The following is a 23,234-nucleotide window of genomic DNA, read 5'->3' as shown; positions in this document are numbered from 1 at the left end:
TGAATATATATATTAAAATAAAGTTATATAAATTAATTGATATGCGGTATATTTAGATGATTTCCAAATTTTAGTAGTTTTTTTTTTTTTCTTTTTTAAGATTCATATGAATCCATGAGTTTTAGGGTTTTTGAGCTTTTAATTAATACAAAATATTTTATAGGTAGATTGACAAAGATAGCATTAAAATAAGTTTTTCTTCCAAAAATAACACTACATTTAAAAAGTTACACAAATAGCACTATAAATTTTAATTAAATATTAAATATAAATAATTAGTTTAATTTAAATAAATTAATAAATAAAATTGATGTTATTGTATGAAATGAATACAACAATTATTAATAAGATTATCACCGTTTTTTTTTCTTCTTCTAGTCTTCTAAATACATTTGAAATCGTAAAACAACTCGTACCCCTAGATATAATATATACGTTTGAAGTAAACGTTGTATGCAACGGTAACTCTCTCAACGGTAACGGGGAATATGTAATGTAACGGTAATATTTTGTTTTATAAAAGAAGGGGAAAAAAGGAAATTAATTAACTAGAATCGAATCCTCTATACAAAAGTCCTCTTTGTAGAAAAACCTAATTCTTAATTGATCAGTGTTTCAGAGAATCTCTTACGGTTATGGTTCTGTTCTAATAAATTGGATCGTCGGAGTGATTAGTGAAGATCCAGTGACGAAGACTTGCGTGAAAGCGATGGCGTTGAAGAAATTCGCTATAGAAGACTCATCCATCTGCCGCCGAGGCATCACCGAGATCTGCTCTGTTTTGCGGTTCTAACGGTTATTTCAAAACAACATTGGGCTTCGTAAATCGTGATTCGTGACAATCAACGACGGAGATTCGTTTCCGATCACGGTGGTGGAGGAGTGCTTTGCCGTGAGACTAGAGATGGTGACGTGTGTGCTCGGGAGTCAGGCCTAGGCTGCAATTCTTCAAAGCCCAATAATATCAATTCCAGCCCATTATTAGTCAGGTCAATTTCTATCCTATCTTAATGTTAATATTATTAATGTTTTAAGTATTTTCTTTTGATTTTTAACTATACAAAATATTTTTATAAATAATAAAATGTTTTCAAATTTAAGTTTTAAATTTAAATACGTGAAAACTAACCAGATTTAGCATCCCGTCCTTTGGTCCGTAAGTCTTGCGGTGTCATAAATTCAACATGTTTTCACGTATTTAAATTTAACACTTAAATGTTTTTCATAAGCTTTTTAAAAACTTTTTAAAAATAATAATAATTTTTATTAAAAATTTTTAGAAAATTAGTTTAAGTGTTAAATTTTAAACACGTCGAAAACTAACCGCGCCTAGGCATCCTGTCCTTAGTTGGTCCGTAAGCTTTGGTGTTCGAAGTTCGGCAATGTTTTCACGTAATATAGATTTAACACTTAAACTCATTTTTAAAAAATAATAATCATTTTCACTAAAATTTTAAAAAAATTTAACACTTAAAATTTAAGAATAAAGCCATGAAATTACATTAAAATTTTTAAGTATTAAATTTCAAACAAGTCGAAAACTAATCGCGCCTAGGCATCATGTCCTTAGTTGGTCCGTAAGCTTTGGTGTTCGAAGTTTAGCAATGTTTTCACGTAATATAGATTTAACACTTAAACTCATTTTTTAAAAAATAATAATGATTTTCACTAAAATTTAAAACAAATTTAACACTTAAAATTTAAGAATAAAACCATTGAATTTCATTAAAAACTTTAAAAATTAGTTTAAGTGTAAATTCTAAACACGTCGAAAACTAACCACGCCTAGGCATCATGTCCTTAGGTGGTCCACAAGCTTTGGTGTTAGAAGTTCGACAGTGTTTTCACGTAATATAGATTTAACACTTAAAACTCATTTAAAGAAAAAAAAAACAAATTTAACACTTAAAACAAATTTAACACTTAAAACAAATTTAACACTTAAAAATTAAAACAAATTTAACACTTAAAATTTAAGAATAAAACCATGAAATTTCACTAACTTTTTTTTTAAAATTAGTTGAAGTGTTAAATTTTAAACACGTCGAAAACTAACCGCGCTTAGGCATCCTGTCTTTAGTTGGTTCGTAAGCTTATTCGAAGTTAGGCAATGTTTTCACGTAATATATAGATTTAACACTTAAACTCATTTTTAAAAAATAATAATGATTTTCCCTAAACTTTAAAACAAATTTAACAGTTAAAACTTTAAGAAATAATTTAATAATTTTTAACTAAAACATGTTACCTTCACTATTACTTTTTAAAAATTATTTTAAGTGTTCAATTTTAAACACGTCGAAAACTAACCGCGCCTAGGCATCCTGTCCTCAGTTTGTCCGTAAGCTTTGGTGTTCGAAGTTCGACAATGATTTCACGTAATATAGATTTAACACTTAAACTCATTTAAAAAAAAATTTCACTAAAATTTAAAACAAATTTAACACTTAAAATTTAAGAATAAAACAATGAAATTTTATTAAAAAAATTTAAAAACTTAGTTTAAATGTTAAATTTTAAACACGTCGAAAACTAACCGCGCCTAGGCATCCTGTCCTTAGTTGGTCTGTAAGCTTTGGTGTTCGAAGTTCGGCAATGTTTTCACGTAATATAGATTTAACACTTAAACTCATTTTTAAAAAATAATGATGATTTTCACTAAAATTTAAAACAAATTTAAAACTTAAAATTTAAGAATAAAACCATGAAATTTTAAAAAAATTAGTTTAAGTGTTAAATTTCAAACACATCGAAAACTAACCGCGCCTAAGCATCCTGTCCGTAGTTGGTCCGTAAACTTTGGTGTTCAAAGTTCGGCATGTTTTCAAGTAATATAGATTTAACACTTAAACTCATTTTTAAAAAATAATAATGATTTTCACTAAAATTTAAAACAAATTTAACACTTATACTTAAGAATAAGCCTTGAAATTTCATTATAGTTATTTAAATTAATTGATATGCGGGATATTTAGATTATTTCTAAATTTTATTATTTATCTTTTATCTAATTTTTAATGATTATTATATGAATTGATGGGTTTTAGAGTTTTTGAGATTATAAATTAATACTAAATCTTTATGGGTGTGACTGGAATGTCTCAAAGGAAACAGGAAGGAAAGAAAAGAAAGGAAGAGAGAAGAAAAGAAAAGTAAAGTTAGAAGAAGAAAAAATTCTACCATGTATTTTTTTTTTTTGTCATATTCTACCATGTATTTGTGGTATGAAATTTGTTACTTGTTTTTTGTAAAAGTGGAGGAAATGAGAAGAAAAGATATTATTTTGCTGGAAGAAAAAATCTTTTTGACCAGTGAAATAATTGAAGAACTGAGAATATTTTGTTTTCTTCTCACTTCTTTTCTTCTATATATGATAACCAGTCATACCCTATGTTTGGCGTATTCGATATTTTATATCTGATTAATGAAGTTTAGATTTTCCTCTTTATCTTTCTTATTTTTGATATTCATTGACGATTCAACAATTTTGAAATGAATATTATTCGGGGAATCAACATAAAAGATAGTATAATCGACTGATCCGACCGTAATCTTATTAGTATTTAGCTAATTATAAATATACTTATATAATGTTTACAAAATATCAATACATATATATGTATACATATATAATTATATATATCTAAATAATTAATTGCAAAAAATAGACAATTACTATAATTAAAATAAGACCAGGATTCAATTGATACTGGTACACATACTTAGATGATTTCCAAATTTTATTGCCAATTCTTTAGTTTAAGAAAGAAAAGTTGCATGTGAATTTCTCTACATATTGTTGATCGATCAACAATGAAATAAGAAAAGAGAGGATTTTTTGGACAACAAACACCAACACCAACTTGGGTCGTAAGAAGAGTACCTCTTTACACTCTAACAATTCCACTTCGAAATTAAACCGTAACTATAATAAAAAACAAGTCAATATTTCACAGAGAGAGATCGTCATCGTGAGGTACGAAGATGTTGGAGACAAAGTCTTGGAATCTAGAAGAGTAGATCTTAGGATGGACGGTCGAGATTGAGTTTGAGTTATGTTGGATGGATTTGTAACAATGTTCTATGCGTTTCTTCATACCATAGTCTTGAAATGTGTCTACGATCCCTATATACAAAACGACATCGTACCATTCTTCTTCTCCGGTCTCTCTCGTCACTCGCCGTGCTTTGGCCGGAATCTTCATCCCAAAACTGATATTTGAGCTGAAACAAGAAACGTTAGCTTTTTTTTTTCCTATGTGAAATTTCTAACAATGTCATATATGATACTTCTTTACCTATTGTGAAACAAGTCACTGATTGTTGCTGCTACTATGCTTTTTTTGTTTATCTGACTTGTTTCTGAGCTATTGCTTGTCACTGATTGTATAGTCATTGACTTTTCGCATTCTACTATATCTGTAAAGATTATAACAATTGTAATTTATGTTCCTAAGTACTTTGGTTAGACAAAAAAAAGTACATTGTTACAAAAGAATATTTATTTACCTCTATCGGGAGAGCATGAATACATTGTTAGAGAAGATCTATCAGGAGAACTAGAAGCCGTCTTCATCGACTTTGTGCTAGCGCTTTTGAACGAGCCTGCCAATTTAATTGATAGACATCATATATATATATTTATGTTGTAGACTTGCTAAAACAGAGATAAAAGAATGTTGGTAAAGATTTTATACATGGAGGTGCGCAGCTACCGTAAACCGGGTTCAATCCATCAAGTGAACCTAGTTAAGAGGTGATTTATTATGATCAGAGAAGTTGGAAGACGATATGCGAATAGTTTCACTACTAAGAATAGAGAAGAAAATGAAGAAACCTTACCTTGACATGAGCCTTTAGATTGTAAACCAACCAATAAGCTATAATCCATTATACCTTCTTCTTCCAAAAGCTCGCAATCTATCTTTGTTTGCCTGTAATGAGCATGACCCTTTTGTGTTTAATAAATTGTTGAGTAGCTAGCTAGAATCAATTAAAAGATGGTAGAAAGAAAGAGAATACTTGATGATGCGTTGTCTGGCTAATGGATCAACGTAGAAAGAGAAATCGAGATCGATGTCCTTTAAAACAGTGGTGTTTCTGACTTCAATTTTCTTGTTAGATCGACCTTTCGGAGAACCTTTAAGATCATAGAGCTTGTTCATAAAGACCGTTGGATGTAGCATGTTTGACATGACAGCAAAATATGTCTGTATCCAAAAAAAAAAAAAAACTTAATTAGCTAGTGGCTGATCATAAAACTCTCATCATCATAGATAGATTCATATATAATAATAATCCATTATAACCTTAACACCTCCAACAGGCTTCACAGCGTGAACACCATAAATCCTTGAGAATAGTGATGATCTGTGATAGTTAATATGTCGGTAGTAACGGGGAAGCATCTCTAGTGTCACCTAGAAATATTTAATCACAAGATCAATGAAAGATTCAATGGCGATCGAGAATACTTACAAAAAGGTACAATATTAATGGAGTACCTTAATTTCGGATTTTCGAAGAATCTTGATGAGAAAACGGTTATCATTGGAAATATGAAAGACGTTTCCAATTTTCCCAGAAGAAAGCTTCTTAATAGTCTCATCAGTGCAAATGGAAAGCAAGTAATCATCATGATCAATACCCTCAAGTTCTTGTATAAGTCTACAAACAACATTACAAAAAATCATTTCTTTAATTTTACCTGAAAACAATTAAGAAACTATATAATACTATGTTTTTATCAAACAAGAGATTATGTTATTACCCGAAACCCAATGGACAGTAATCCTTCCAATCAAACTCAGTGATTGTGCCAGGTGGCAAGTGTTTAATGTGTTTTGTAGAGTATCGAATTCGGTTTTCCACCGTGGCTCTCAGCTCCATGGCTGTTATCATTCTCGTAAACTTTGCCATAATCAAACCTAATTCGAGATCATATATAGCAAAAACATGATCGAGTTATATATATGATGAGCTAGCTCAATATTAATAAAAACCCTAAAACTAAACATTGATTTACCTGTTTTCACGAGCTGCAGTTTCTGATAGAAGAGAAAGTCACAAACAGAGAAGATTGAAGAAGACGAGAGAGAGAGTGAATTGTATTATAATAAGATGATTTTGTTTTTTCTGGTACGACGGAATCGGTGGTTTTAACTAATCTGGCCGTTAAACTAACAATTATCTCCTCAAAACTTCATAAACGACTTCCCGCGTTTTGTTTCACTTTTACATTTTTTTTAATTATTAATGTGACCAAACAAAATATATTTGGTTTCATATTCATCATATGTAAGGATTTCTTTCCTCAAAGGTGTCGACTTTCCTTGAGAGAAAAAACAAACAAACCACGAACAGAGAAACAGAATCGAGTTTGTGAGTGTCAGAAACAGAGGAAAGAACAGAGCTTTGCTTTGTGGTGTTTTAAAGACTTTGAAACAGAAAGAAAACAGAGCAAACACGAGAACTTTGGTAACCCAGTTCACTCCCAAAGGGTAGCTACGTCTGGGCCGAGTATTATACTCGGAATCCACTAGATTCAAACACACACAGAGAGATTACAATAAGAACAACAAGTGACCCGCACCAATGCCCTTCACCAGCACTTGATGCTCACTCTGTCTGTTCCTAGAACCTAGAGAAAACTATGAATAAGTTTAAGCAAATACAAGTTTTTCTCTCTCACTCTCTGTATGACCAATACTCACCTTAAACAACTCTCTACCTTAAAGTTCCTTTTATAGCAAATACAAGGGACTCACTCTGTGACCTAAAGCAGACGCTCCTCCGATTTGTCGCAAGACACCACATCATGAGAAAACGCGTGCATAAGACGACAATGACTCCTTTAACATTTGAATGCACCAGAGGACAAATGGGTACGGAAGCCTTGCTGGCTAGAGTAGCCGTTTCCTCTATCTGTGGTCCAAAAGCAATCTAACCACAGTTTAACATACATCAACCATGGTGAGATCTTGAGTGAAACCTGGGAGTCATTATCTCGCTAAAACATTGAGTGCTCATCACGGTTTCATTCTTCACAAATCTCCACCTGAAACCTTGATGACAGTAGCACACAAACTCACAGAACCTAAGAGAGAAGAGAAAGATACCTTTTAAATCTAGTTGCAGGATCCCATACTCGGATTCCCTGAGCATACTTACTCAGACTTGACCTGTAGGTAGGTCAAGGCCGCCTGAAACTTATTTACAGGCACGATCTTGGTAAAGATGTCTGCTGGATTCTTCTCAGTAGAAATCTTGACCACATCAACATCACCATTTGCAATCACATCCCGGATATAGTGATATCTGATGTCTATGTGCTTTGTTCTTTCATGATGCACATTATTCTTGGAGAGTGCTATTGCACTTTGAGAATCACAGTGAATCTCAACACTCCTTTGTTCATACCCAAACTCCTTTAGCAGACCCTTAAGCCATACTGCTTCTTTCACTGCTTCTGTCAGTGACATATATTCAGCTTCAGTACTTGAGAGAGCCACAACTCTCTGTAATCCTGACTTCCAACTGATAGTGTTTCCTCCAAGAGTAAACACAAGTCCAGTGATTGATCTTCTCTTGTCACGATCAGCTCCATGATCAGCATCACAATAACCAACAATCTTAAACTCAGAACTCTTCTGGTAGAACAACTTAGTCTTCTGAGTACCATTTATGTATCTTAAGACCCACTTGACTCCAAGCCAGTGCTCTTTAACAGGATTAGTCATGAAACGGCTGATCATACCAACAGGATAAGCAAGATCAGGACGAGTACCTAGCATTGCGTACATGATGCTTCCTACAGCATTTGAGTAGGGAATTGATTTCATGTAGTCTTCATCCTGTGCCTGTTTCTCAACTGTTGCTGCTCTCAATTTTAAGTGAGCTCCCAGAGGAGTTAGTGCAGACTTTGCTTCAGTCATAGAATAAGTTTCAAGAATCTTATTCAAATAGCCTTCTTGTGATAACCAGAGAACACCATCTCCTCTGTTTCTGACAATCTCCATGCCCAGAATTCTTTTAGCTTCACCTAAATCCTTCATGTCAAACTTCTGATTAAGGTCTTCTTTGAGCTGAACAATATCCTCTTTATTCTTGGCTGCTACCAGCATATCGTCTACATAGAGCAGCAAGTAAACCATTGAACCACCAGGAAGTTCTTTCATGTATGCACAACTGTCAAAATAACTTCTCACAAATCCGATCTCTGACATATATGTGTCAAATTTCTCATTCCATTGCTTTGGAGCTTGCTTCAGACCATAAAGGGATTTATTTAGCAGACACACCTCATCTTCTTTGAATATGGATTCATAACCTTCAGGAGGTGTCATGTAGATCTTCTCTTTGAGCTCACCATGTAGGAAAGCTGTTTTAACATCTAGTTGCTCTAACTCCAAGTCCTCTTGAGCAACAATTGACAGTAAGATCCTTATAGAGACATGCTTGACTACTGGAGCAAAGATCTCATGATAGTCCACACCTTCTCTTTGAGCATATCCCTTGGCTACAAGCCTTGCTTTGAATCTTGGTTCCTCAACTCCTGGGATTCCCATTTTGAACTTGAAAATCCATCAGCTGCCAATAACCTTTTGATTCAATGGCCTTTTAACTACAGTCCAAGTATGATTCTTGGTCTGAGAATTCATTTCCTCATCCATAGCAAGCTTCCATTTGAGCCAATTTGCATCTCTTTTAGCTTCCCTGTAATTTTCTGGTTCAATTTCTCCACCATCTTCTGTGGTGTAAAGAGCTTCAGCAAAATAGTCTTCATCATCAAAGCGTCTTGGTGCTCTGATCTCTCTTCTTGTTCTATCCCTTGCTAGATGGTAACTTGGAGGTGACTGACTTAAGTCAGTCTGAATACCAACATCATCATTACGAATTGCATGAGTTGCAGGACTTGATCTTGCAGGTGACTGCACAACAGACTCATTCAGGTTATCTCCACCTGAGGTAGAACCCTCATCAATATCAAGATCAAGATCAAGATAGGAGTTAGGAGTGGCATCTTCTTCATCATACACTGCTTCCTTCTTCTGCATCAAATCTTTGTAAGCAGCATTTTCTTGAAAAATCACATTTCTACTCACAACACACTTCCTTTCTTCAAGTAACCAGATCTTGTAGCCCTTCACCCCAGTTTGATAACCTATAAGAACTCCCTTCTTTGCTCTAGGGCTGAGTTTACCATCATCAGTATGAACAAAGGCGATACACCCGAATCTTCTTAAATAACTGTAGACTGGTGCTTTACCAAACCATTTCTTATCAGGCACCTCAAAGTTCAGAGCCGATGATGGAGTCTTATTGATGATAATAGCTGCAGTATGTGTAGCTTCTGCCCAAAATTTCTTTGGGAGACCAGAGTCACACATCATGCTTCTTACTTTCTCCATCAGAGTTCTGTTCATACGCTCTGCAACACCGTTTTGTTGTGGAGTATATGCACACGTTCTATGCCTTTGAATCCCCTTAGACATGCAGAACTCATCAAATAACCTGTTACAAAACTCAAGCCCATTGTCTGTTCTAAGAGTTTTAACTCTCTTATCACATTGATTCTCCACAAAGTTAATCCAATCAACAAACTTCTCAAATGCCTCATCTTTAGTTTTTAGAAAATAGACCCAGACTTTTCTTGTGTAATCATCAATAAATGATATAAAATATTGACACTTACCAAGAGAAAATGGCACTGATGGAGCTCCCCATAGGTCAGAGTGAACATATTCAAGCTTCTCTTTTGTATCATGTTGAGCCAAAGTGAAACCAATCCTCTTGGCTCTACCATAAATGCAGTCTTCACATGTCTCAAAAGTTGAGACCTTCTTCTTGTCAAGAAGCCCCTTTTTCAGCAGTAGACTCATGTTTTTCTGACTCATATGTCCCAATCTCCTATGCCACAGAACAGTATCATCTTGTCTCCTTGTTACTGCAAGTGATTCTCCATTTGCAGGTCTCCATTGCAGCAAATACAGTGTGTCACATCTCCTACCAGTCAGAAACACACTTCCTGCGGACTTGATACTTAAGATCCCATTTTCTGACTCAAAACTACAACCAGCCTTTTCGAAAGTTCCCAAGGACAAAAGGTTTCTATCCATCTCTGGGACATATCTTACATTTGTAAGAGTAACACTTGTGCCTGCTTCATTTATCATTCTGATAGAACCGACTCCTTTTACTCTAGCAACAGTCTTGTTGCCCATTCTCACAGTACCGCCAGCATTCTCATCTAGATCATCAAACCATTCCCTCTTGTGTGTCATGTGATAACTGCAGCCAGTATCCATGACCCATTCGTCTTCGAGATGAATGTCAGTAGAGGACAGTGCTTCTGACACATATAGGCCATTTGCTTCAGCTAAATGACTTTTACCATTTGACGATTCTCCTTTGCTAGCATTGTTGCCTTTTGACTGAGTCTGAGACTTATTCTTGTTAGGACAAGAGCCCTTGAAGTGCCCTTCCTCTCCACAAATCCAACACCCTTTCTTAGATCTTGACTTAGATCTGGATCTCTGTCCTTTGGTGTTATTCTTGTCTCTCTGTTCAGTTCTTCCTCTAACCTCAGTTTTCTCTTTTGCATAGAGAACTTCAGCTTGACCCTTGATACTCTTCTTGTTAGATCCAAACTCAAGCTCCTTTGAGTAAGTTGCATTAATGACTTCATCTAACGTTAAAGTGGTCCTTCCAGAACCATACTTTAGGGTATCCCTCAGTTGATCAAACGGCTTAGGTAATGACATCAACAACAATATAGCTTGATCTTCATCCGAAACAATAACATTTGTGTTCTCTAGATCAGCTATAATATGTAGAAATTCATCGATATTACCTTCTATGCTGAGATTTTCAGACATCTTGAAGCTGTATAGCTTCTGCTTCAGATAGATCCTGTTAGGTAGCGCTTTAGACATATACAGCTTGTCTAATGCGCTTATCATAGCCGCAGCGGTTGGTTGTTTCTTGATCTTCCTCAGAACTCTATCAGTAACACTTAGCACAACGGTGCTCCGTGCTTTTCTCCTTTTTTCCTCCAAAGCTTCTTGCTTTGTTATCTCTTCTTTCTCTTCTTCTTCAGTCAGCGTCAAACCCGACGTTTTCTCCACCAAAGCATCAACTTCCTTTAACGCAGAGCTCAGACCTAGGATATCCAGATGCGCCATTAGTTTCTCTTTCCACATAGTATAGTCTCCCCTTCCATCAAACTTTTCAATCTCTATTCGAGCCGATGACATGGTTCAGTGTCTTTGAAACTTCACAGAACCAGAGAACAACGAACCTAATGCTCTGATACCACTTTGTAAGGATTTCTTTCCTCAAAGGTGTCGACTTTCCTTGAGAGAAAAAACAAACAAACCACGAACAGAGAAACAGAATCGAGTTTGTGCGTGTCAGAAACAGAGGAAAGAACAGAGCTTTGCTTTGTGGTGTTTTAAAGACTTTGAAACAGAAAGAAAACAGAGCAAACACGAGAACTTTGGTAACCCAGTTCACTCCCAAAGGGTAGCTAAGTCTGGGCCGAGTATTATACTCGGAATCCACTAGATTCAAACACACACAGAGAGATTACAATAAGAACAACAAGTGACCCGCACCAATGCCCTTCACCAGCACTTGATGCTCACTCTGTCTGTTCCTAGAACCTAGAGAAAACTATGAATAAGTTTAAGCAAATACAAGTTTTTCTCTCTCACTCTCTGTATGACCAATACTCACCTTAAACAACTCTCTACCTTAAAGTTCCTTTTATAGCAAATACAAGGGACTCACTCTGTGACCTAAAGCAGACGCTCCTCCGATTTGTCGCAAGACACCACATCATGAGAAAACGCGTGCATAAGACGACAATGACTCCTTTAACATTTGAATGCACCAGAGGACAAATGGGTACGGAAGCCTTGCTGGCTAGAGTAGCCGTTTCCTCTATCTGTGGTCCAAAAGCAATCTAACCACAGTTTAACATACATCAACCATGGTGAGATCTTGAGTGAAACCTGGGAGTCATTATCTCGCTAAAACATTGAGTGCTCATCACGGTTTCATTCTTCACATCATATCAAAAAGAATTTTAAATCGTTCACAAACAAAAAAAAAAAAAAAAAAAAATTGTATATTATAGGTTTTTCAGCAACAAGAATCAAAAAAATTTCCAAACTCATAACCGCCAAAACTGCCTAAACGACGGCGTATGGATGCGCGTGGCGAAGATCGATGGTTTAGAAACCAAAGGAACATCTGAAACCGTTGGAAATCAATCAGATAACAGATCTCAGCCGTCCGTCATTTTTCTTCTTGAGGGGTGGTAACATGCCCGACGATTTCATCAAGAAACAGCACATCAATCCTCCGCCGTCCGATGACGATCTCACGTGATTCTTTCCCGCCAAATTTCGAACAGCGTTCCAGTCTCTGAGAGGAGACGGCATCGGAGAAGACGCCGTCGAGTCCGTACCGTCGTCGGAGTAATTAACCGAATCACAAACCGAATTCTCTTTCGAACTCTCGCCGTCATCAGCGAAACCGTTCTCCGACGAACTAACCGCAGATCTCGATTTTCTCATTCTTCGACTCCGACGGGTCTCTTGAACGGACTTGAAGAAATCAGCCGGAAGTTCAGAAGCATCCATCACCATAGCCGCGATGTTAAGAACGCCGTGGAACTTTCCAGAAGGACGACGGATCTGAAGTGCGACGAGAGACGGAACTTTCACGGCGGCGGTTGGGAGGAAGTTACTCACGAGGAAGCGAACAGTTCCGATCTGATGATCTCGCAAGTAACCAACGGCATAGATCTCGATTGAAACGCCAGAAGTTTCGCTAGATAGAAACTCCGGCGAGACCTGGAAAACGAATTTGTCGTTCCAGATCGGATTCTCAGAGCCGATCCGATCAATTCGAGTCCGGAGTTTGTTGGAAGAATCAACCCAGACGGATGCGTAAGTCTGCAATCGCCGGAGCTTTCCCGTCGGTTCTTTAAGTCCTTGCGCAGAGATGAGATTGATCTCAAGAACGTGCGTCTCCTCCATCTTCTCTCTTTCTTCGTTTGTTACAGTGAAGCTCCACCGCCGGAGAGTTTAAGCCGTCGGTTAAATCGAAGAGAGGCGAGAGAGAGAGAGAGAGTTAATGATTGAGACCTGAGACCTTTTTATACAGTAATCTTTCTAAAAAACAATGAATGAAACAAATCGTGTGACCTAAAAAAATAAAAGCAATTTTAATTTGTTTTTTTTATGCGTCTACTACATTTAACAAAGTGGAATTTCCGGTAACAGTTTCGTTCTCAGGCGGGGGTTTTACATATTTTCCGATCACTTTCTGACGACCATTTCTACTTCTCATTCTAGTCAGCTTATCTCGACTTTTCTTCTTCTTCTCCTCTTTCTCTAAATTCTTCTTTTGCTTCTCTTTCTCTAATGTACCGCGCCACACGATCTCACCAGTCCATGGCCATAGCCAGTGACCCACACGACGGTCTGAGTCTGCTTCTTCAGCTAGATCTTCGTCCATTGTTTTCAGAGTTGTGTAATCGAACCACTTCACCCACATTTTCCCTCGCCGGTTCTTCTGTTTGTGTTGCTCCTGCATCAAACCAGTCCCAGGATCTATGTAGACAATGCGTCTTGCGCTGTGGTAAGCCCATACGTTCACCAGAAGCTCTAGTACCCTCGAATAGCAATGCTTGTCCTGTGATAAATTGAACACATTACTCATTGATCTGATTTAGATCTAAAACACATGTACTTTGGCAGAAGAAGGAATGAGTTTCTTACTTTGGTTAAACTCAGATAGCAACGGTTTGTTCGATGATGCTCTTCATATATCTGTGCATCCAGTGAATCCACAAACATCCTACAAACAGAAGCGAAAACACTCTCTATGTACTCTCTTTTTTTCCAAAGAGGCTAAGATTGAGACAATTAATGGGTAATGTCGTAAACAAGTACCTAGAGAACATGACAAACTCTAAGAAGGATCTTGTTGGCAATGTCCAGCTCTGCATCACAGACCATGTATCCTCATCCTCGGGCATTGGTGGCAGTGAGTCCAAGTTCTTGACACTGTACATTTTCTTCAAAGTTTCGTTGTAAGCAAACCTTGATCCAAGCCCATAAATTGCAAAGAGTCAGGTAAAAATGACCAAAGTCTCAAACATTTGTTATAAAACTATGATTTAAGAATCTCTAGTGTTCTACCTGCAATTCCCAGCATTTATGGCATCACAGAACGACCAAAAGGGTTTCTGCAGAGGATTTCTGGGATCTTTGTCCATGCGAACCCAAAAATATAAGGCGTCTCCGTGTTTCCGTGTTTGTATAGCATTAAGTAATGCGTTCTCAGCAATCTTGGATAAAGATTCCTGTTTTGAAGTCCCACATTACATCACAGGGTAATATTAGTACTGGACGTAGCATTCTACTATACAAAGGATGAAGGATTTTATAAGAAAAAAGATAAGAGTTGTTTACCTTCCTGGCAGTCGCTCTCCAGGACTGAAACCCAATCCATGAATTCTTGTGTAAACGATCAATCTTGTTTGAGATTGCAAAAAATGCTCCAAAGTCACCGAGAGCATCGCGATAGTATGGATTGTTGAAAAGCGGAAGACGTGATGATGCATCGACATCATCCATCCTAGGTCTCCGTCCTTTAACTGACTGCAATATGATGCATTCATATCAGTTGAGAACAATTTCCCTCCTTTGGACCATCTTATGGTTGCAAAAACAATATATTGCACATGGAAACTCACCAAGCCGACCCCCCGATAGAGGGGATATTGATGTAGAAACGACCAGGTTCCTTCACCATAATAGGGTTCATATATGCATAAAGGTTGACCGGTTCTTAGCAGCTCCCCTTCATCCCTCTCATGTAGATCATTCTTACTTCGGTCTGCCCTTTTGGCGCTTTTATAAACTTCTTCCCATGTTCCACGATACTGCAAGGCTCTGCTTTTCAGCTGCGTAATAACACAAAACAAATCAAATTAGCATGTAGGAAACGGAGATGAGAACGTCATTTCAAAAACTCGCATCTAAAGCTTACCTCCTCGTCTTCTCGTCTTTTTTTACTATTCATCATTTGAAGATATCTCTCTTCTTCCCAAATTTCATACACGAACGAATCATCATTAACAGCTCCAAATATTATAGATTCTCCTGGGGTATGGTTCCAATGACCCTCAACCTTCGCTAAAAACTCATAACTTCTTGCTGTTCTATTATTTGGCGATGTATCCAGAAAAGCTTCAAATGGATGCCAACTCCACTCTTCTCTCAGTTCTGGAGGAACTTTTTGTGCATCCTTAGGAGAAGCAACTTCCGAAGAAAACTTGAGCATATTATCTAGTAGAGCTGCATAACCTTCTATGGTTTCCCGAGCCATCATATTTTTAACAGTTGTTTTCCCCATCATGGCAATCTTCTGAGCCAATGAAGATATTTTCCCTTCTGTTATCACTTCAAGAACAATTTGCGATAGAACCTTAAGATCCTGCTTGGGGAAGAGATACCCAGTAACCCTGTCATCAACCTATTTAATATTGCAAATACAGTCAGTGAACAAGGAAATGGACAGAGAACATGCAACAACACATTTCCATCAAGACACAGGCAAGGTAAGAAGGAGCATACATGTTTTCTAATGTTGAAGAGGTCTGGTGCAACTATAGGTTTTCCCAAGGACATGGCCTTCATCAAAATTTCTGGAAAAGACTGCTCCTCAAGAAATGATCCATATATAACAAGATCAGAACTTTCAAGTATCTTATCAACATTCCCCGCGATGCTTACGTGCTTCACAGCATCTTTTGGATATGTCAAGTTCTGGGAAATTGTCTAAGAAGTTCGAAAAAACCAAGTAACAAGGTTAGTGATTTTGTATTCTCTATCTTTAAAATCTCATACCAATAGCAAAGCAGACCTTGTTATACCTCAATAGCTACGCTGTAGTTGGAAGCTGACTCTCCACCTAAAACAATGATCTTGAGATGGGAAGTATCACTTTCAAGGTAATTGCCTGGAAATAACGGCCGTAGAGCTTGCAGAAGCAGGGCATGTTCCAGCCATTGACCCTTGTACAAGAACTGACTTCCCACAATGGAAATGACCACATCATCTTTCTGTGGAGGAAACTCCAGATTCTTTGCTTTCCATACATCTTCAGGAGATCCGGGAATCACATAGAAGTTGCCAGCATCGAACTCGGTGTAGAGTATCTGTATGAAGCAAAAGGTGAAACAAGATAATTATCCAAAAGACCCAACATACTCCAGAAACCTATTGCAAAGCAGAAACAAAAATATTTTTTTTTGTAGTTCTAATCCTACACGTTACCGGAAGGAGATAATTATGGAAGACTACGACCGATGCCCGGCTGAAAATCTTTTTCCAGTCATTGAGGAGTTCAGTCTGCCCTATTGAGTTGTACTGTCTAGACCGAACAGCAAGAGTTTCTTCATTGATGACCCAAATAAGAGGCAAAGATTTGAAAGGTTCTTGCATGAAGCTGTCAAAGAATAAAAATAGTTTAAACTATCAAGAAGTTCGGAAAAAATCCACATAGGTAACAAATATATGTGTGTCTATATACAGTATATATAAATTCTCATTTAAATATACCATGATTAAAAACAAAAACCAGAACTATGTGATATACACTCATACTAAAGAACCGTAAATCTTACCAAGTAAACATACTCTTAGCTCGGAGAGAGTTCACAATTATGCCATCATAGCTTCAAGATAAGAAACAAAAAAAAAAATTCAATGATTAAAAATCATTGCATTGACCAAGTCAAGTCAACTAAGTTTGCACTATAATATTAGAAGAATAGCACCCATAATGCAATTGATCAACCTCAGATCCACATTATCCAGTTAAACTCAATCACATGAGTAAATCAAATTAAGCATAGCCTCAAGATTATATCCCAGTTCTGAATTAATCAAGACATGCTTTACTAGTTCCAAGCAATGCAAATAGCACAAGATAGGCGAGACATACGACAGCCAGTCGATAACACAACTCGATGCATGATTAGTCTTGAGTATTGTGACAGGAACTCCCATTTTCCGCCAAATACTATTCACTGGACCGTCTTCAAGCGAGTAAACCTACCATGACAAGTTTGAGGTTTCGAGTTATCATATTGCTGATAAACAAAAGAGCAAAAAGGAATACAAGAAGAAGCAAAAATCTATACCTCAATTGCATAGCCAATCTCTTGAAGTGCCTTGGAGAGAGACACCATTAACACCTGTTCTGGATCAGCTAACAAATCGGCAAAAACCTTAACAAGAGAAAAAACCACAATGCAGTCATCAGATCTCAATAAGACCAACCACAATGTATCATTAGAACAATTCATTTTCTAATCATAACTACTGACCAGAGCTAGCTTGGGCTTTCTGAATCCAAAACGCTGCAGAGTCGTATTGAGAGAAGATGATGTGAAATTCAAACCATTAGCCTCTCTCTGGAATTTCATCAGAAGCTTGGTGGGCTCAAATCTAACATCATCACCGAAATCCAAAAACCCTTTCTCTCTAAAACCCAGCAAATCAGGTGGCAAAATCTCCTTACTAGTCCATGGTTTATCAGATTTATCAATCACCAGACCTGGCAAAAACATCTGGAACAGCACAACGAAGAAGAAGAACACACAAATTGAGGAAATCCATTGAAGGTAATTAAAACTCTTCAATAGAAAGAATCTGGAGAGTCTCGATCTGTTTCTCTGCAAGAAGAACTGTTGCTGTTGTTGTAGTTGCTGCTGTCTTCCAGTTCTCCCGCCGCCGTTATCTCTCTTCGTCGGAATCCCAGATTCCAGAGAACCCATTTCTCTACATGCAACTCCGGAGAGATTACTCTGTACAGTAGAGATGCGTAGATTCTTCTTGTGAGCTTAGTAAAAGCAACAGAAGATAGAGAGAGAGAGAGAGAGAAGCTATATATCTCTTGGCGTCAATGGCAGAATCAAAGGAGACTCGCTCTATAGAGAGAATTTTTACAAATCGGATTTGCGTTTCGAAGCAGCTGCGGATTCGAAGGGAGCAAGAATCTTTGCTTCTCTGTCTTTCTCTTTTTTTCTTTTTTATTTTCTTTCTTATCAATTTTTTGGTGTGACTGAAAAATATATTATCCTTTTATTATCATTATGGTATTTTTAATTGCGTAACCACGAAAAATATTTACAAATATTCTGTTCTTATGTTGTTGTTACACGCATAATCTAACTTATCGAGCGAGTTACATAGAAATCATTATTTATGGAAAATGGATTTAGTAATTGCAATAAATATATCAGCAGATCTGGGAATAAATAGTTTTAGTAACACACGAATGAAAAGTCTAGAGTGACCAACAATGGACGTCAAAGAACTAGTAGTATTTAATTTATGTTTTTTCATTATTTACGGTAAATCTTACATAAGCAGGCAGGCATCCTCCAAAAAGTCTAAAGACCATTGTAAAATTAGTCACATGTTCTAAAGTATGGAAATAACACCCCAACTATAATTCAAATAAATATGTTTCATAATCATGTGGACCCTCATATTCATATGCTAGCTGTCAGTATTGTTTTGGATTATTTTTGAAATTTGCAAAACTCGTTTTTCTACCAAAATCCGTTAGAAAATCAATTTCAATACTTCATGTTTGTCAAATTGTTTTCGCCTTTTCATTTTTCTAGAAACAGAATTTGCAATCTATCGGTCATAATAACTAAACTATTTTCATTGTTGCCATCATGAAAAGAAAAAAAAAAAAAAACAATAATCCATGAAATTCGCAATCAAAAACTCAATAACATATATTTGATTTCCATATAAGAAATATCAATTGGTATCCCAACAAACAAAATACTATTAGTTACGTCTTTTTATGACAAATAATCATCCACAAACATTGATACGGTTTTGTTATTTCCGCTTTTGTTAACCCCACCATATAGTCCAGAGACCATGTCCATGTCCATGGTGTAAATGCTGATTCAATATGACTTGAATGAATGAATTGTCAGACCCAATACCAATTCTAGCAGTCTACATTACCATATTCAACTCAAGTCGTATTGAACACCTCTTCACATAACTTTAAAGACCCCCAAATATGTAAAAGAATTTACTCACTAGATTTTTTGCCCAATTTTTTTTTTTTACTCACTAGATCTTTCTTCCTTTGTGCAACCTGAATATTCCAATAACAACAAGAAAAGAGAGAGGCAGAGTGAGACGAACAATCTTTTTTTTTTTGCCATTCGGATTTACCCTACTTTCCCTAATGGAGACTCGGAAGCATGGTCATCGACTAGCCATAGATTAAAGTCACGGAAACGTTTGATCTTCTTCTCAAAACCGACTATGTAGTTATTATGGATTATGACATGTTTTCCCTTTGTTTCTTTAACCCATGTTTTGTTCTTGAAATACAATCCTCCTGTTGGGAAAGCTGCCTGAGATAGCATGTAGAGATCCACCTGCAGGACAGAGGTAGCATAAAAGAGTTGAGAATGAATTCAAAACAACTCTCAGTTTTAAACAACATTCGTAGGACTACTAAAAGGTTCAGTCTTTTGATAATTTAAGCTTTGATATCATTAACTTGAGTAATAAAAATTCATAAGTAGATTCCAGAGTTGATAACAAACAAGCTTGTAAATCATCATTGAACATTAAGTAGATTAGAGTTATGACTAGCCAAGGTTAGATAATCCAGAATCTCTGAGTAGCAAAAGGTTCAGTCTTTTGCTCCAATGTCATTGAATTCAACAATTGTGTAATAAAAGCTTGAGACCAATTTACAGAAAGTTACTGTTTTATTGTGGCACTAGGAAGAAGGAACATACCTGATGAGCTGTTTTGTTAAGTGCCCAGTTAAAACCAGGCTGATCATTTGCTTTCTTAGCTCGGGACCAAGGCTGGGTTTGAAGCTCCTCAATCCATTTCTTCATGAGAAGTTTTGCCCCATTAGTAGGACGCAAGAAAATCATACAGCTACAAATATAAGTCCTTCCCTTTTTACCCGGAGGTGGTAAATCATGAGAGTGATCCAAAGGCTTAATCTGACACCATAATCAAGAAGATAATAAATACACTAATTCAATACCATCGACGAAGGAGATGTCTGAGAAATCCTATAAATACCGCAGTCATATCATCCATGAAGTACGCATCGTGCTTTCCCTCCAAATACTGAAATGGATCTTGCAACCAGACCATATCAACATCGTTGTACATAACATTGTAACCTAGCTCCAAAATTTCCAAGAGATGTTGCGGCCTCCGAGCTGTGAAATTGAAGAAACCCTAATCGAATAAGAGAAATTAGTTAAAACAATTGATTCCATTGCAATACAGGCACTTCACGTAAACTATCACATACAGCAAACAGTGGAAACACAGCTGCTACTACATCCACGAGTTCACTATCTTTTGTTATTCATAAGATGATCCATGTATGTACCAAACCAACACAGCTCAAAAGCGAAACCTCAGGAACACTAAACAAACTTATGATTCCTGTAAAATAACACTAGCTAATCAACGAACATCCAAGACAAAACTAAGTATGAAATCTCAGATTTCCAAGCCATTTCTCAGCTAGATTCCATGAAGTGAAAGCTAAGTATATCTCAAGCTAGAGATGAAACTGGATCGGAAAAGATTTTATACCTGGGAACCGAATTTATGAGCGGTCTGAGAATCTAACGCCGGAGGGATGAGAACGGCGTGACCAGGCCATTTCTCGTTAACCTTATAGAGAGTAGCGTAATCCTCAGCGATAACGAGAACTTGATCCTGATGCTTCTGTCTAGAAACACTAATCAACCAATTGTTGAGAAAAGGCAAGTAAGGATAGCTCACGGCGCAGACGATCACAGTTCCGTTCTTAGCTACGAACTTGACGGCTTGAGGGAGGGAGTAGTCGCGCCATTTGGATTGAGAAGAAGAGAGTCTGTTTGGAAACGGGAATAAAGGAGATCCTGCCCAGGGTAAGAATACACCGAGGATAACGAGGAGAGCGAGAAGGATGAGGAGACCGTTGCGGCTGAGGAGAGAAATTGGTCGATTTGAGATTGAAGAATTGGAAAGAGGAGAGGAAGAGAATGGGTTTTGGATTGGACGCTGGTGAAGAAACTTTTGCTGCGCCATTTTTTTTTTTGTTGTTGCTGGAGATGAACAAATTTGGAGAAATGGTTTCGTTTTAATTCACAAGTTTGAGAACTGAATTGAATTGGAGAGTGTGAGAGGAAATATACAGAGTGGAAGTGTAGATCTGATGATACGGCCGTGGAGGGAGATCTCAAAACAGAGTAACAATGGCGATTGGGAAGTGTTTAGTATTTGTTTACCCGTTTTTAAAATCGGGTTGTAATGTTGGATCTGTCGGTGTTTAATGGGCTTGAAACATTGAAGTTAAGCCCAACCAATTGTGTTCTTCTTTTTTCTTTTTTTTTGTGATTTGTTGTAATTGGTGATAATTAACTAGTTTAAACTGTAAGCTTAAGATTTCCATAGCTATGTAGTATGTAGAAAATAGGGGGAGAGTTTTAGAAATTATTTTCATGGTCCAGCCTATTTTGTAGTATCCACAAAAGTTTAGATGGCTTGAGTAGGAAGTAACCAAAATCACATGAACAGAGGAATGACTCGAAACGGTTTGGACCCCCAAAGAAAAGGAAAAAATAAATGAATGAACTAAACTAAGTAAGCGAATCTAATTCAATTTCGATTTTCTGAGTAGTTTGGCTAATGAGGGATCTTACTTAAAAACCTTGGCTTCAAAAACTTGGTATTGCTTCTTCATCTCAATCATAGCCTTCTCTGCAATGGGATCAATCTCATCTTCGTACTTCTCATAAAGCATTGGCACCGTGTGAATCAGTACAAAACCTGTTGGTTTCAGTTAGGTCAAGACATAATTCCCTAAGTAGAAAAACCAAGAGTCTGGGAAGAACCAGCATTGTGTACTTACAGATGTAGAGCAATGACAAGAAGCTGAACCAGTTTCCGATGATCGATACAAGCCAAAGTCCAATGAGTGCCTATGTTTTCAGAACCAAAACATAAAAACAAGTCAATGAATCATTTCAAAGACTTTTCTAAAAAAAAGACTTGAGAAACTAAACAAGCACCATAACAAAGTTCTTGATGTCTCTCTCTAAAGCAATGCTCCTTAAGGTTGCAAAAGCACAGTTAAGCTCAAAGGTCATCGCAGAAGCAGCTTGGAGTAATGGCTTCTCGGGGATATAAATCTCCATTATGTTCTCTGGAGATCTATAAAATGATAATGTAAAATTCTCAGATTAGCAAACAAGGAATCATATCAAGATTTGCTTACATATATATATATTTCAAGGTCCAAAAAAAAGGCTTTACTTGTTGAGGGCATTGGACCAGAGGAATGATAGAAGCAGAAAGAGGATCGAGCCACGACAAATGGATGTGAGAAGACGACAACCACAAAATCCAAACAAAAGCCAAATCACAGTTACTACACTGAGTAATCCTAAGGTGACCTTCTTGTCTCTCCACAGTATCACATCAGCAGCTTCAACAAATTACCCAACCACTAGCTGATTAGGTCACATAATCAATCAATCAATCGCCACTAATCTCTCTTTATACAAATTCACATCCAAAAGAACCCTAAATGCGATATATCATGAGACCGAACCAATCTGTGAGAAATGAAAATGGAACGAGTGTAGAGAGTGTTTCGTACGTTTACCTCCGCCGAGAACCATGTGAATTGGTCGTTCTCTTCCAAACATCCGGTAGATCGGAGCATTGATCGGAACGGGAGAATCTGGTTTCTCGCTATCAGTATCTGATGAAGAAAGCGAATCCAAGCCGTTGATCTTCTCTGGTACGATGTTTCCCATCAACGGCTCCTCCAATGGTCCGACGATTTCTAGCTTTTCCTCCTCCATTCTCCGATTTCCTCCAATGAGCCCAAGTAACGGAATCGATAGATAAAGAGGCAAATTTGTTTTATATACCGCGCGTTCCTCGGTCCGAGCCTAGTGGTTCGTTGAGTCCGAACCTAGTGGAGATTGATAAGAACCCTCTTTGTCGCTCAGAGAGTTACATAAGTAAGTGTGCTTGTGCTTCTAGTTAAAATGACTGCTAAACTACGTCGTATCATATCTTACATTACACATTCATAATGTCGATCAAACACACTTTAAAGTAATTTGAAAAAAATTC

The 23,234-nt window shown here is 37.0% G+C and overlaps 5 protein-coding genes and 1 long non-coding RNA gene across 7 annotated transcripts; 1 reads left to right on the top strand and 5 right to left on the bottom strand.

Moving 5' to 3' along the window:
- Positions 1 to 790: 790 nt before the first annotated feature.
- LOC110227182 lies at positions 791 to 3,448 on the top strand. The gene is made up of 2 exons (XR_002330954.1): positions 791 to 989; positions 3,115 to 3,448. It is a non-coding gene; the product is annotated as an uncharacterized LOC110227182 (long non-coding RNA).
- Positions 3,449 to 3,638: 190 nt separating this feature from the next.
- LOC9308974 (putative phosphatidylinositol 4-phosphate 5-kinase 11) lies at positions 3,639 to 6,029 on the bottom strand. The gene is made up of 9 exons (XM_002872859.2): positions 5,771 to 6,029; positions 5,505 to 5,667; positions 5,310 to 5,420; positions 5,023 to 5,210; positions 4,843 to 4,934; positions 4,698 to 4,745; positions 4,510 to 4,605; positions 4,299 to 4,419; positions 3,639 to 4,224 (listed from the first exon to the last, which is right to left on the bottom strand). Exons 1-9 carry the CDS (start codon positions 5,917 to 5,919, stop codon positions 3,951 to 3,953), a joined length of 1,242 nt encoding a protein of 413 aa, XP_002872905.2. The 5' UTR covers positions 5,920 to 6,029; the 3' UTR covers positions 3,639 to 3,950.
- A 6,087-nt stretch (positions 6,030 to 12,116) lies between these two features.
- On the bottom strand, positions 12,117 to 13,130 carry LOC9308973. Its single transcript, XM_002872858.2, has one exon. It carries the CDS (start codon positions 13,044 to 13,046, stop codon positions 12,276 to 12,278), a length of 771 nt encoding a protein of 256 aa, XP_002872904.1. The 5' UTR covers positions 13,047 to 13,130; the 3' UTR covers positions 12,117 to 12,275.
- Positions 13,131 to 13,173: 43 nt separating this feature from the next.
- Positions 13,174 to 18,122, bottom strand: LOC9308972. The gene is made up of 14 exons (XM_021023268.1): positions 17,411 to 18,122; positions 17,225 to 17,311; positions 17,026 to 17,135; positions 16,706 to 16,756; positions 16,356 to 16,527; positions 15,953 to 16,237; positions 15,654 to 15,857; positions 15,067 to 15,552; positions 14,771 to 14,980; positions 14,487 to 14,675; positions 14,214 to 14,377; positions 13,965 to 14,114; positions 13,791 to 13,869; positions 13,174 to 13,704 (listed from the first exon to the last, which is right to left on the bottom strand). Exons 1-14 carry the CDS (start codon positions 17,858 to 17,860, stop codon positions 13,249 to 13,251), a joined length of 3,093 nt encoding a protein of 1,030 aa, XP_020878927.1. The 5' UTR covers positions 17,861 to 18,122; the 3' UTR covers positions 13,174 to 13,248.
- An 877-nt stretch (positions 18,123 to 18,999) lies between these two features.
- Positions 19,000 to 21,369, bottom strand: LOC9308971 (UDP-D-xylose:L-fucose alpha-1,3-D-xylosyltransferase MGP4). Its single transcript, XM_002872856.2, has 4 exons — positions 20,697 to 21,369; positions 20,169 to 20,330; positions 19,871 to 20,086; positions 19,000 to 19,501 (listed from the first exon to the last, which is right to left on the bottom strand). The coding sequence occupies exons 1-4, from the start codon at positions 21,174 to 21,176 to the stop codon at positions 19,289 to 19,291; spliced, it is 1,071 nt and encodes a 356-aa protein (XP_002872902.1). The 5' UTR covers positions 21,177 to 21,369; the 3' UTR covers positions 19,000 to 19,288.
- A 198-nt stretch (positions 21,370 to 21,567) lies between these two features.
- Positions 21,568 to 23,064, bottom strand: LOC9308970 (reticulon-like protein B7). Of its 2 annotated transcripts, none has more exons than XM_002872855.2 (5): positions 22,756 to 23,064; positions 22,404 to 22,575; positions 22,160 to 22,301; positions 22,000 to 22,069; positions 21,568 to 21,917 (listed from the first exon to the last, which is right to left on the bottom strand). In XM_002872855.2, exons 1-5 carry the CDS (start codon positions 22,955 to 22,957, stop codon positions 21,787 to 21,789), a joined length of 717 nt encoding a protein of 238 aa, XP_002872901.1. In that variant the 5' UTR covers positions 22,958 to 23,064; the 3' UTR covers positions 21,568 to 21,786. The 2 variants fall into 2 exon arrangements, with proteins under 2 accessions (XP_002872901.1, XP_020878928.1); XM_021023269.1 differs by having other exon boundaries at positions 22,750 to 23,063.
- Between the last annotated feature and the right edge of the window lie 170 nt (positions 23,065 to 23,234).

This window comes from Arabidopsis lyrata (assembly GCF_000004255.2).
Source record: "Arabidopsis lyrata subsp. lyrata unplaced genomic scaffold ARALYscaffold_6, whole genome shotgun sequence".
NCBI lineage: Eukaryota > Viridiplantae > Streptophyta > Magnoliopsida > Brassicales > Brassicaceae > Arabidopsis > Arabidopsis lyrata.
Note: the sequence above shows the minus strand (reverse complement) of the source record. Positions and strands in the feature narration are given on the sequence as shown.